Genomic DNA, 14,409 nt, shown 5'->3' with positions numbered 1-14,409 from the left:
CTGAGTCTTATAACAACGAGGCAGCAACCAGGGAACGATTGAACCTACAAATTAAGGCAAATGCAGACATGGCAATGCTGATGTCAAATAATAAGACCCAAATGAAATTTCCCAGGAGTATACGGTGTTGGAAATTGCAGATAAAAATTGGAGGTGCTTCAACTACTTTAAAAAAAAAAAACCCAGGGTTTATTAACAGAGTTCCATTTCTTAAAGCTGTTTAGCTGCTTCTGGCCACTTTTAGCAAATTGTAAAAAAATTAAAGCATCCGAGGCATGCATCATTTTTCATTAGGTCATGTCAGATTTCATCATCCTATATCATTTGATGTACATTAGCCCAATGCCATGTGAGGATAACATTCTATTACAAATTTAAGGGTTTTACTATCAAACATTTTCAGCAGAAATAAGTTGAGTGCAATCACCAAAAGAGCAGAGTGTCAGTGTGAAGCACTTCCTTGAAATAAAAAAAAAAGTCAGCATATCCATAGTTTAATAGATAATGATTTTCCATGCACTGGGCTGCAGCTAAAATAACTTAGCTAAGAGAAGGCTGAGGAAGAGAACTTACAGGCAGAAGTCCAGCTGAAAGAATCCAGTATCCAAAAGAACAAACTACTCAAAGAAAACCCGTATACATAAGAAGTGTCAATTCAGTGCTTAGAGTAAGGAAAGTGTAACTAATTCCATTAGAGAGACAGTGCTAGGAGGAAAATAAAACAAATATACTAGAATAAACAACAATCAGACAAATTTAAGAAAACTAATGCAGCAGCCAGCCAGCAATGGAGCAAGAGGAAATTGCATAGGTCACTACAAACTATAGAAAAGATCACCACCTCCTAGATTTAAAATACAAAAAGCATAATAGGAATATTGTCAAAATGCTATTCATAAATCACAGCCTCAAAAGACTCCAAACTGATTTACAGACAATGGGCCAGATTTCCCCATTATATTTTGCAGGGGTTCTCAAACCCCTTCTGACAACAAAAATTACTACACGACACCAGGAGAAGGGACCTAAGCCAGAGCCTGCCCAAACCCTGCTGCCGCAGGCAGGTGGGCCAAAGCCCAAGGGCTACAGTCCCAGGCCTGTAACCTGAGCCCAGCCATCCAGGCATGAAGTTCTTGGGCCCAGGCTTCGGGTCCCAGCAAGTCTAACACCAGTCCTGGTGACCCCATTTTAATGGGGTCACAACCCACAGTTTGAGAACTGCAGTATTATAGTATTGAGGCCAAGTACCATCCCAAAGCACAATATGCTCCCTCATGGCACAACATAGCTCTGCAGGCACATTACCCTCAGGTCCCTCTTGCCTCCCCAAATAAACTTGTTCCACACCCAAAATACACAATCATATTCTCTTTCCTAGGGTCTCATTTATTAAGTCTTTATACAGATAGTTTCCTGTGACCCTTCTCACGTGGGATTTCCAATTTCACCCTCAGTCACCAGAGCTTCAGGTTCCCTGTTTCCCCTTCAGTTACCTCTGAGCCATGGAGCTCTGGGAGTTCTACTACAGCCCCTCATCTCTCTGGAGAGTCTTTTCCCCTCAAGCCTCCTGTCCTGGACCCTGCACTCAAGTCCAGCTTTCCTCTGGGTGAGGGATTCCACAGCCCTCCTGTGCTGTGACTCAGACAGGATTGCTCCTACCAGTCTTCTCTGTGGGTTATCTAACCTACCATACCCCACCCTTAGCACACACTCTGGAGGTTTATGTTTTTATCTCCTCCCCAGATGGCCTGATTTTTGTCACCTGATCTACCTGTCATGTGACTTTGCTTATTTTCTGCACCTGGGGAGGCAAGCAAAGTGTCACAGGTGGGGCTAGACCCCTCACCTCTTAAAAGGACAGTCACCCTGTGACATGGCCCTTCACACCACTCTGGCGACTAAAAAGAGTTGTAAAGTCAGTGGATCCAGCCTCCAGGAGTAAAGGGAGCATCCGCATGACACAGAGACAGCATAATGGCTCTGTACTACCTGGTGCAAAGGCCATGACCTGGGGGAAGGAGACGGGGTTGGAGTGCTACTGCTGGAGTGGCCATTAAATAGCAAAATATAAGTTAAAGCAACCTGGAGGTTTCTCTAACTTATGCTGGCAGCCAAGTATACCTTCCTGCTGGCCTGAAAATAGGGAAATCTTAATCTGACTGTTAAAAGAAAAGGAGTACTTGTGGCACCTTAGAGACTAACCAGTTTATTTGAGCATGAGCTTTCGTGAGCTACAGCTCACTTCATCGGATGCATCCGATGAAGTGAGCTGTAGCTCACGAAAGCTCATGCTCAAATAAACTGGTTAGTCTCTAAGGTGCCACAAGTACTCCTTTTCTTTTTACGAATACAGACTAACACGGCTGTTACTCTGAAATTAATCTGACTGTTGTCCTTTTAAAAATGTATGGGTACTCAGGAAAGAGGGTAGAACCTCACTACGTCAGCTACAAATTAAACAAAAAAGTTTTAATTAAAAATTTTAAAAAAATAAATATAAACGTAGCAGTGATGTTTTACAGTACAATTCAGGAAAAATCACTCCCCTTCTTGGTTGCCTGTGAGGAGAGAACAGTGTAATTTAGGAAGGGGCACCAAAAGGCATTGTCTTGGCCTCTGGGGATCGCTAGAAGGCCGGGGCACCCCTGCCATGCCCCTTTATTGCTAGCTTCTCCCTGTGCTAGGCCAAATGAGGAGGTGTGATGCATTAAGCCAGCTCCATGCGATTTGAGAATCCTCTGATACAGGGGAAGCCCTGGTGTAGTCAGCTATGCTGGCTTTAGGGCAGTTGTGCACTCGTGGAACAGAACAAGGTGACTGTAACACAACTGAGGATGGAGGCCAATATGTAAATGAAAGGTACTGCTAACTGTTATACGAATTTCTCTGTGTGTTTTCAGGTAATCCTTTTGTTCCATTTAGTAAAACAAAAGGCTCTGACTTTGGAAATATAATAGTTCTGTGTTTAAATCTCCATCTTCCACAGAGGGCAATTTATAAACCTTTGCTATGGAGTATGGAGGTGTTCAGATATTTGAAAGAAACCTTCCATTTACAGAATGAGACTGCTGAAGGGGCACTATGTGGATAATTATCTCAATTCATTAGCATAGCTGAAAGTTTAAGAGTGAGCGCTTTATCACAATGATTTATAAGTAAAGTTAACACCACAGCTAATATTAACACTTATCTTTTATTAAACATTAAAAATTTTATTGCTATAAATGTAATGTCTATAGATGATACATCAACAATGTGAAAAAAATCAAGGATACATCGTTTTTATCCATCGTTAAATACTGTGATGTTGCTCACTATGATGGCGGCAGCTTCATTTTTAGTAAGCATTTGCTATGGATTTCAATAAGGCAGTTCAAGCTTGTTAGCTACGTGAATATCAAATTCACTAACCTGGGTATTTTGGTCTCATGTTAAGGTAAAGTAGTTTCATGCTGCTTGTACAGTTGGTTCATACATAGACATCTGTCAGGTACTTTAGGGATTCAGCACTGCAGTTGGTTGAAAATACTGTGGTTGCACAAATGCACTCAGGTATTGTATCAGGCTGTTTTCAGTGCTGCACAAGTCCTGCAATCCATTTTTCTTCCTCTGTTTAAAATGTATGAATAGTGTTAGTAGAAAATAAAGCAGAAGAAACATATCATACAGATTAGAGTAGAGGAAATGGCAAAAACCCATTAAAATGTCTGCTTTCAACACTCTTAGGTGAGCCCATTGATGCTGTTCCTCTGTGCTAGAGGGCTTGTGAATATACAGAATACAGTGAACTGCTGGGAATGGCTGTTTTCTTGAAAGTCATTTTGTAAAGTGTAGGTCACAATTTTTTCCCTTTAAAATCTCACAGCCCTGAGCAAAAGTTTAAAGATTATCAATTTCAAGTTATATCCCCAGTGCAGAATCTACAAAGGAGGATTTGATCGGTAAGACAACATCTATTTTCTGTTCACTAGAAAAATCATTGTTTACATTTCTCTTTCTTTACTGTGGACCACCATGCCCTCAATTGATCTTCACTGACCAGCTTCATCTTACATCAATTCAATGCAAGCTGAAAAACTACCACTTGTGCTTCAGATGCTACAAAATCAGTTCCAAGGAAATTTAAGCAATTCAGATAGTTTCTCTCGATGAAACTGAACTCTTGTACTGTACAAAATTGAGAGGGAGCTGATGTGGAACTAAGAAGCTGTAAGAGATTAACCAACCAGGTAGTAAAAAATGGTATAGGTTGGCAAGAGTGCAAGACATATATGGTGTAATCAATTGTGTGTCAGGTTTTATGGTACAATTTGTCCATCTGAGAGCTACAGTCTTACTTCGTAGCTGAGGCAAATGGGATAAGGTTGATACAGGTAAGAAACATTTGATGGGGTTGTTTTTGTTTTTAAATTTCTCATACTATTCCAGTTCTCTTTTAAGCCATTGTAGGCTATTGTTGTTATAACAAGTTCCAATATTACCACTGTACTTAAGGTAGCATCAATCTTTTTACCATAAAAGAAATCCTTCTTTTCAGTATTGCCTAACTGGACTATAGAAATTCAAACTTGGCTGAGTTTTATCATATAAGATCTCAGCAGTCTGATTAGAAAATGCCTAGCTCTATTTGGAAAAGAAATTACTGTATGTATATAGTTTGTAAAGGTTTTGGGAGCCTCACAGATGAAAAACATTCTTATTTTTTATATTCTTTACATTGTTCCATGAAGAAGGTGTGCCTGGTGCTTTATGGGCAAGTAAAAAAGATAAATCCCTGCCCCAGTTTTTTATGCTTTACTATTAGTAAAAAGGTGTTTTTTTCATTTTTAAAGAAAACCATTTTATTTGGGTCTCTTGGAGCATAAAGAAATATGGGTTAATCATCTCAACTACATGAGGGGAAAATACTTTGAAATTGCTAAGCTTTTTAACTTCAGAAATCCTTTATTGTGCAGGTGCGGTACATTTTAGTCACAAAATTGTATAAGGCTCTTTATAATTATTAATTGAATTTATACTATTTTTACAGTTAGGCATAATTACTAAAATAAATATGCAGTAGTCAACTAAGAATGCTTTGGGGAAAAACAATTAAATATGCAAAACAAGACCTATGCTTAAAAAAATGTCTAGATTGTCAGGGAAACCCAGGGAAAAAAGGGAATTCACAGAAAGGGAGTATGCATCCAACACCACGGAATATGTAAGTAATACAGATGGCCAGGCCACATTCAGAACTGAAGTCCTTCACTCTCCTGTTCTCCCACTTAGAAAAGATTTAAAAAAAGAAACTATGAGTTTGCAAATTCCTGTGTAGTCCCATGTTGTGTGCTCCAAGTCCCTATGGCACCCACATTTTGGCTGGCTACAAATGAGAGGGAAGCATAATACTGAGGCTAAAGTACAGGACTGGGAGTTAGGAGATCTGGGTTCTAGTCTCTGTATGATAAGGATACTTCCCTGTCTAACAGGTGATGTGAGGCTGAATTAATATTTGTTTTGTGCTTTGAGATCCTCACATGGCAGGCACTATACATGTGCAATATATTATGATGATTCTTTATTATTGTTACTACAGGATGATAATGCAACTTATATTTTAGGAAACTCCTTTATTTCATTTAGTTCCTGCCTTTTTCACTGTGCAGTACTGCAGAGGCATGGCAATAAAAGCAACTTCACACCATGTCCCTTTTCTTCCAGGCTGCTTGCAGGACTTTGTCCTTGTCTCTTTTTAGCACCATCTGTGGGAGTAATTGTGTAAACTGTAATCTACATATGATATATCTAATGTATTTTTGTCACCAGGTTCTATAATCCTGCTCAGAGTCAGGGAAGTAATAATAGCTGCAAGCTGCCTAGAGTAGAGCTACTACAGATGGAGCTGCACTGGTAGCAAATTACAGTTATGGAGCTTGCTAGTGTAGACAAAGGCTCAAAGAAGCCATATTCACTCACTTTAAACAATCTGCTAGCTTGTTCCAAGAGCAGACTCTTGGATGATTGTGCATAGTAGCTGTTATTGCTCCAGAGCAACTAGGTCAGTGTTGGTGTGTTGCCCACTCCCTAACCCTGACTGTGTAAAGAAAACAGGGAGGAAAAAGAAAGAGTCAGTCCAATAGGAGTGTTGCTTTTCAAAACAGATACATTTGGGGGAGGAAGGGGTGACAGAAGGGACTTGGAGGCTTCTGGGAGCCCCCCACCTGCTCTATCTGAGAAGGAATTCCCCCCCCCCCTCCAAGAGTCACTTATGGCAACAGCAGGAGAATAGGTAGCATGAGGTTGCCCAGCTGCTGGAGACAGGAAGCAGGGGAAGTCTCTCTAGGGCTCCCTGCAGGTGGTGAGAATGTCAGGGTCAGGACTAATGACCTCCCCACAAATACCTTCATTAATAGGGAAGAGGGGCATGAAAGGGACCAGCAACTCTCCCAAAGAAATACTCCTAACAGGACAACAGGAGAGAGCAGATTGCCCCCGAAATATAAGCACAGGGAGTGAGAATATTCTCCATTCCAACTTCCCCATTCCTTGCATCAGGGTGATCCTCTGAATTATCACAAGAAGGGGGAAACATGGGGACCTGGTTGTCCAGATTCCCCTTTAAGGGATGGAGGAACAAATTCTCCACTCTGTGAAGAGGACTGAAAGCCTTTGGCCATGCGTTTTCTTTTAGTGTGGGCCTGCTCCAAAGCCCACTGAAGTCAATAGAAGGACTGAGTGACGTCAATGGGCTTTGGATTAGAGCTCTGTTGACAACTTTGAAAGCATGCAAGGCAGCTTCATTACTTTTCTTCTTTGTGTGCTCACTATCTGATAACATAGTCTTTTAGCCCAGAGTCCTAGATATAACCGTGGTTATTATAATGGGTAGTTGGAATACTGTTGCCCCTCTGCTGAGCAGTAGCAGAACTCAGCATCTTGCATGTTGGTTTCCCATTGAGGGAGAAATCAGTGACACTGACTTTTGGTATTTTCTTAGTATAACTTGTTGATTCACACCAGTGCTGGGACATAAGGAGTCAAACAACACTCAACCAAAACCCTCTTGCAGGAATTCCAGCCCAAATACTAATGCCTGGTTCCTTGGAAGCAACTTTGCACCAAGAACTAACTGTACAGGAAGAGTCTAGAGAGCAACTTCTCTGTTTGCAACAGCTCCCTCCAAATAGCTGCCATCACAAAAAAAGCTAACAACACAGCATTTCTTCAGAGACCACATTGCTCACAGTCTGAGTAAAAGTCGTAAGACTATTAACAGCACCCTCTTGTGACTTCTGCCATAAAAATACTTATTAACAGGATTTAGATGCTACTGGGACAAGGTAGGTGAGGTAATACCTTTTACTGGACCAACTGGTGCTGGTGGAAGGTACAAGCTTTCGAGCTTCACAGAGCTCTTCCTCCAGTCTAGGGAAGGAAACCAGAGTGTCTGAGCTAATACGTTGGGACAGGTTGTTTACTTAACAACTTATATTTAGCTCAGACACTCTGGTTTCCTTCTGCAGATCGGAGGAAGAGCTCTGTGAATCAGCCTTAAAGTTTGTATCTTCCACGAACACAAGCTGGTCAAACAAAAAATATTTCCTTGCCTACCTTGTCTATCTCATATCCTGGAATCAACATGGCTCCCAACAATACTGCAAACAATTTTAGATACTACTATGATGGGTGTTAGAGGTAACTCTATGGTAGGTAGACAGTTGAAACAATCATGCTGCAAGTGCAGAGGTAGCCTATTTATGTTACTGCAATATTTATGGTATTCCTTATACTTAGCACAGAATAGGGAATACAGAGAAACAGCATTAGTTGCAGTTGTGAAGATTTCAATACTGACCGCTACTGGGAGCTGGCCTGATGACACAGTGATGAAAATTCCTGAGCTCTATTTACATTAGCACTCCAACACTTTTTTCCATTGATGGAAATGCACTGGTTGAAGATTTCCCCAAAAAGACTAGCATAGATGCAGGCATAGCACGTTCAATAGCATTTAATAACATAAGCGCTTCCAAACTGATTTCAGAAAAAGGAATGCTGATATGTAATGATGTTGGATGTTTCTTTTTTTACTAAAGGAAGGAACTTTTGCAAGCAAGAATACCAATTTATCCATATCCAGATATCCTTACCCGGACAGATAGGGAGCTAAAGAAGATAATTGAAGATCAAGTAAGATCTTTATTTCCATTTTTTTGTTTGACAAGTAGCATTGTTTACAATTATAAAAAAGCTGTTTGAGCAAGGACAAGCAGACCTGAAAAAAATATGCATTCACATAAATTGAATATTGAGCATTACAAAATTCAGCCATTGCCAAACTTTATTACCTTTTAACTCTGCCACAAGTGCATCTTATTTGCTTCCTTAAGTTATGGAAAACATTGCCCTTTGTTATTTGTTAAATAATAGCCTAATCCTAGTGTCCTGAATTAGCACTGTTTTCTTCTGACAAGAATCTTGCATCTGAGTACAGAGCACTGATTTCTTCTGATGTGTGTTCCTAACAACTGAATCCAAAGCCTTTGACTCAGTTTTGTGGTGACCATCCTTTAACCTTGACAGATCAAAACGATTTCTTAATCACTTTGATCTTGTAGGATTTACAAGAGCGGGAGAGGCAGGAGGCTAGTCCATTAAAGCAATACATTAATCCACTGCACTGCATTCAGGCATCAACTTCTTTATCTAAAAATATATCGCTACATTCTGCTTTTATTTATTTAGAAACAATGTAGAAAGATATATTCAATTTGACCTTGTTGCTTAAACTCAACTTGACAGATATGCCAAGACTACAGAGGTAAATTTTCACTATAGCTCACGGAGACGTAGTGATGGATTGCCGTTAGCAAGTCCTGATTGGCAACAGATGCTAGTAACACTGGAGTGTATCTGGTGGCTAAATTGGAAGGCACTGAGCCGATAATTTGTGTCATAACATTTAGCTACATATTAGTATTTTAGTAATTTTGTGAGAACTGTTATATTATTAACTATTATTATTTATATTACCATACTGCCTAGGAAACCCAGTCACAGACCAGAACCTCATTGTGCTAGGTGCTGTACAAACAGAATAAAACAGTCCCTGCCCCAAAGAGACAACTGATGGTTACAGACAGACCAACAGGGGAGTCACATGAAACAATGAGACAAGATTGTTCAGCATGATCGACAGTGGTCTCAGCCACCTAACTTGTCAAGTTTTTTGAAGGCATCATGGCAGAGGGGAGTTTCAAGGAGAGATCTGAAGGAGGATAATGAGTTAGTTTTGCAGATGCTCACTGGGAGCTTCTCCCAAGTGTGAGAGGCAGCACTGCTTGGTGCTGTGATCTGGAGCTAAATAGTTTTGGTTGGAACAATAGTCGCAGATGCTTCAGAAAGTGATGTCATTAAGTATATGGCTTAGATTGAAGTAGATTCCAATACCGTGATCTTGCTCCCATTAAAGTAAATAGGAGTTTTGCAGTTCAGAGACTTCAATGATAGCAGGACCAGGCTTTGTCATTACTCTGCCAATACCCTAATGGGGAGGTAGAGGAATGCTATATCGCTACAGTAGCTACCATCTTTTGCATCAGGATTTGACCAATTGTGGGTCACTATTATGCCTTCAGTTACATTTGGGTTTCATGAGCATAACTAAGAGCAAAATCTGATTTGTAATCATTGATGGACCCTCCAACTGCACTTTTGGAAGAGTGCTTTGTATGTCCTCAAGACTATTACTAGCTGCAATAAGATCAGCCAGGCTAGTAAGTGAGATTTACACTGACTGACCATACACATTTCCTAAATATAAGGGGCTACTATGCCCAGATCCTAAATTCCTAACTAAGGGCTAGATTCTGAGAGGTATGCAAAAGAGTGAGGGCAAATGGAGGTTCTCCCTGTCTTTTGTATCCTTGGCTAGGGGCTGAATACTGTTACAAAGACCAATGCCGGCCCCTGGTTATTGCTATGGTGGGTGTTGGATGTTTGGTTTTTTGGATGTGTCAGTGCTTTAATGTCTTAGAACACACTTCACTGGGACCCAGGTAGCCTCTACAGTAAGTCTTAGTAAGCTACGCAAGCCTGCTACCTGCAGTTATGCTCATACCTTTACTCAGTATTGCTCTGTCTATTGATCTGGCAGCTAGGACTGATATCCAGTTCAGTAGAGCAAGCTGCAGTCTTTATTTAACTGGTTCTCCTAAAAGCCACATCCTACTGACAGTATTATAAGGAGAACAAAAGGTTATTTATTCATAGATTTTCAGTAGATTGTTAGCAAGAGTCCTACATTTCTCTGCCCACTTTCTCCAAGGTCTTTGGTAGTATATAGCAGTTGCTTAAACTAAAAAGCACCTTGGTGGGTTGGGACCATACTCCCTATATAACATCAGGTGACCCCAAAGGCCAATGCTTTTAAGAGGGTTTAATGCCAGAAATGCATGTGCTCCCAAGAGTGGGTATTTTATTTTCAGGTATTTTGCTTCACAAAGAACAATAGTAAGTAAATAACTTTTCTTTGTTATGTTTATCAGAAGTGCTGTTTTGGTTTTTGGACTTCCTTTTGCCATCACAATTCTCTCATGAATCTCCCCTAAGAAATCCCAAATTCCTTATTCTCTGTATGCTATCATATCTGATTCACCTTTCTTTGCTGACTTCATTATTGCTGATTTTATAAAGCCAAGTTTGGGAACGAAAGAAATATTATGTTAAACAGCTTTTAGATTTAATTTTCCATTGAGTTGTCACTGTGTAGACAGCAAAAATACCAAGTGAATTGAAATCTTTATGATAATTCAGAGCACTTCTCTCAGCTGACATTCACTGTAACCATGGACAACATGCCCATGAGCCACTGGTTTGTTTCATGGTGGGGGAAGTTTTTTGAAAAAGATACCTACTTTTTAGGATTGATTATCCCATAAGGTATCAGTGGGCCTCACAATATTCCAGTCAGCTTCCCAACAGCATGAGAAAATTTACATTTCAGCCCAGAATTTACCACACCTGGTCCTGTGCTTTGAGACTGTGGTTCCTCCTACCCACACTTTATTCTTCTTATGAAACCTAAAAAAACCTCCAAAACACCTGACACATTTTTATTGCTGTGTTACTCAGACTTGGATTTTCTGTATTTAAGAGTCTGTAGCTGCAGGGCCTCCATTAATGCAGTAATAACATTGTCATTGAGGAACAAAAGAAGAGACATTAACTTCTGCTTCTTGATTGCAGCACTATAATACTTTCAGTCTTTTTCAGCAAAATGTTTTTACTTCTGGCAATGCTGATGTTCCCTATAAAGGCTGAAATAAGCAAATACATTTCTTCCTTGATTCCTCCCCCCAGCCCCCAGTTTATCAGCACTGAGAATGTCTGTAAGTGAAACCATGAGATAGATTGGAAATATGAATACCAATTGTATTATGTTTCAGTTAGAGCTGAACAGGGCCGTCCACAAATGAATGATATTTTCCACTGGATGTATGAGCCTTTCTCCCTGCAAAGTCATACACTTCTGTTTTAGAAGCAATAAGGCAAGCTATGACATCCCTCCACTGTCCCAACCCTTGCACACAGCCCCAAGCCTCCAACAGAAGCCCTTTTCCTAAATACCTGTCCTTAAATTATCATTAGCCCTTGCTGTTTGTGCAATTGTTTTCCTCACATTAACCCTGGTTATGCCAAATTGTGTTTTTTCCTATATAGACATCATTCACCAAAATGAAATCATTCTCTTTTTTTGCAACAGTGGCAGAAAGAGCTGCAGATCAGACTTAAGGAAGAGGAGGAGCTCCTGGAGAAAGAACTTCAGGAAAAACAAAGGAAGGAGGAAGAGCACTTCAGAGAAGTTATGAAAAGGCGAGAGGAAAAGCTGCACAAGAAAACCAAACCTTATGAGCTTCCTGTTAAACACAAAGATGAAGATTTGATACAGTGAATTAAAAGAGCCAACCTGTCAGTATTTCAGCAACCAGCACAAACGTGGGACTGAGTTTCTAATTTAAATTTAAATACTTTAAAAATAAAATTAAAAGAACAATTAGAAAAAATAACTCTGCTCCCCAGTGACAGATTGGTGTGTACTTGTAAAATGACCTAGCATGCCAGGTCTGCAGCTCTGAAACACCTAGGGAATCCATTCCCCTGAGGATTTCAGCAATCTAGGGAAAATCCCTGGATGTTACTGAGCTGTCGAGGCAGCTCTATACCCTCAGCACAGGGGTGTTCCTGGGGTAAGAGGAAGTGGCTGGAGCACCACAGCATCCAGTCATCCCAAACTGCTAGAGTAGCCCTTTTAGATCATGGGCAGCCAGGTTTAATTTAGGGTAGTTCTGAGGCTGCCTTTTGTTATATGGAGGACTTGGATGGGCCTAGTGTCAGGGAGCCTCTGCCTCTCACATGCCCTGAGCCAATTGTAGATGCAGCTAAGGCTCTAGCCCATTATTCTTAGAAACATGCAAAAAGGCTCCATTTCAGTAAATGGGCTTAGGGGAAACCTTTTTATAGCTTTGACTTCCTGAGCTTTATTTGGAGTTTCTGCTTCCAAAAATGACACTGAAGCTTCCAAATTTTACCTGATTTCAGGTCAAAATCATGTGAAATCAGAGAGAACCATACATTGGCCAAATAGCTCTCACATTTGCCACAGGACTAGCAAACCTTTGTGAACGTTGCCTTAGTTTGGGTTTGAAACAACCAGACACATTTTTCTGTACTGAGGTTTCCTTAAGAAAGGTTCATAAAGCTCCAGTTATTTCCTAAATGCAAAAACTTTCATGCATCATCACTTTTTGCTACACTCTTTTGAGATAAGATATATTTGAAGAGTGGTCATTATACCTGCAGCAACTAAGAGTCCCAGTTGAGTGCAATTTTTCCAGTTATCTTTTTTCCAGTAGTATAATTAGCATTTCTTCCTATTAAGTCTCGACTTACGATCACACAACATTTTTTGTCATTTGTAAACCAGAAGTAGTTGGTGTTCATTACTAAACCATTGAATATGAATGAGTTGTAAATAATTGATCCGTGGCATTGCTGAATCATCTCTGAAAAAGAATGAGCATCAGCTGAGTTTTGCCTGTGTGAGAAAAATCTTAGAATAAAACTGGCTGTAAACTTGTCAGAATATGGGAGCAATGAATTGAAACAAATTCTTCTTGAAAGTTTCTTTAAAAAAAAAACAACCCCCGCCAAGAAATCAGTAAGAGTGGGCTAGAATCATATGACTCTTGAAATACAGCAGATCTCCCACTGCTGGCACTGGGCCTCTTGGGCATGTGGTTATGTGATTTGAATGCACAGTTGTACTACTTGCATTTGCTAATTTGGCAGGAGATTGCACACTTAAGTTATTTGAAAATCTGACTCTCAAAGTGTCAGCATTAGGCATCGTGGCTAAAACAGTTGTGATGAATGGGGCAGCTCATGCTTCTTTGAGCAGACATTTCAGGTGCCCAAAGACAATGTTACATTGATTCATGTTTGGAGGGTTACTTTTGAAGACCTGTGAAATGCACATCTCAAGACCAGTAGAGAAACCCTACAGATCTCAGTATCCCCAAGAAGGTCCAGTGTCTCTGAATTGTTCCCAAAGTTTTCCCTGCCATTCCCCTTCCCCCCACCACCCCACCCCCACAACGGGTCTGAAAGGAGTCATTCGACCCTGCATGCCTGCCTAACAACTGTCCTGAGGCCCCCTCCCCCGCAAAGGAGAATTCCTCTGTGCCTAAAATGAACCCACAGGAGTTTATGCCGATTGGTTCATGACTGTATCCCTTGAGAAAAATCTCTGCAGAATGAGGGATGAAATGCCATGTAGGATGGTCATCACATTGATCCTGCCACTCTCACCACCAGCACCCCCCTTCCACAGCTACAGTGTGCTCAGTAACGCTGCTGAAGCTGGCTGCTCTCGTTCTGCTCTCCCCCTCCCCCCGAAGCACAGGTTGTCTCTCAGAATGTCTTCAAATTGAGCTGGTTCCCTTGTTTCAATGTCAAATGAAACTAAATCAGAACACAACAAACATATTAAAAAATTAGCCATTCATGAGCACGTCTCCATCTGGTAAAAACAGTAGTAGCTACACTTACAAAACTTTGAATATTGTGACAGGGTCGGGCCAGATGGCTATAGGAGAGTAATTTTTTTTTTTTGAAGCAAAAGATTTTTTTTTATTTGCATAACACACTTACAAAGTAAAAACAGCAGCATATGCAATGTGTAACACAGCAACCAATCACAATTGTTTTCTCATTAGCTTCAGGGGAGGGAAGTGTTCAAGCTTGCCTGGGCCCAGAGCGGGGGGGCTTCCTCGACTCTCGTGGTCTTCCACCTTCCGAGTTACCTGGTGGCCCAGAGCGAGAGGGCTTCATCGACTCTCGTGGTCTTCCACCCCTTTGAGTTACCTG

The 14,409-nt window shown here is 40.7% G+C and overlaps 1 protein-coding gene across 1 annotated transcript in view; it reads left to right on the top strand.

The window, feature by feature from the left end:
- The window catches only part of TMEM232 (transmembrane protein 232), a 136,802-nt gene extending 123,578 nt beyond the window's left edge, over positions 1 to 13,224 (top strand). The window contains exons 13-14 of the mRNA XM_027817834.3: positions 8,079 to 8,172; positions 11,747 to 13,224. Coding sequence (XP_027673635.2) covers positions 8,079 to 8,172; positions 11,747 to 11,935 — 283 coding nt within the window. The 3' untranslated portion in view covers positions 11,936 to 13,224. The remainder of the gene's footprint in view (positions 1 to 8,078; positions 8,173 to 11,746) is intronic.
- Positions 13,225 to 14,409: the final 1,185 nt, after the last annotated feature.

Source organism: Chelonia mydas, chromosome 5, assembly GCF_015237465.2.
Source record: "Chelonia mydas isolate rCheMyd1 chromosome 5, rCheMyd1.pri.v2, whole genome shotgun sequence".
Lineage (NCBI taxonomy): Eukaryota > Metazoa > Chordata > Testudines > Cheloniidae > Chelonia > Chelonia mydas.
Note: the sequence above shows the minus strand (reverse complement) of the source record. Positions and strands in the feature narration are given on the sequence as shown.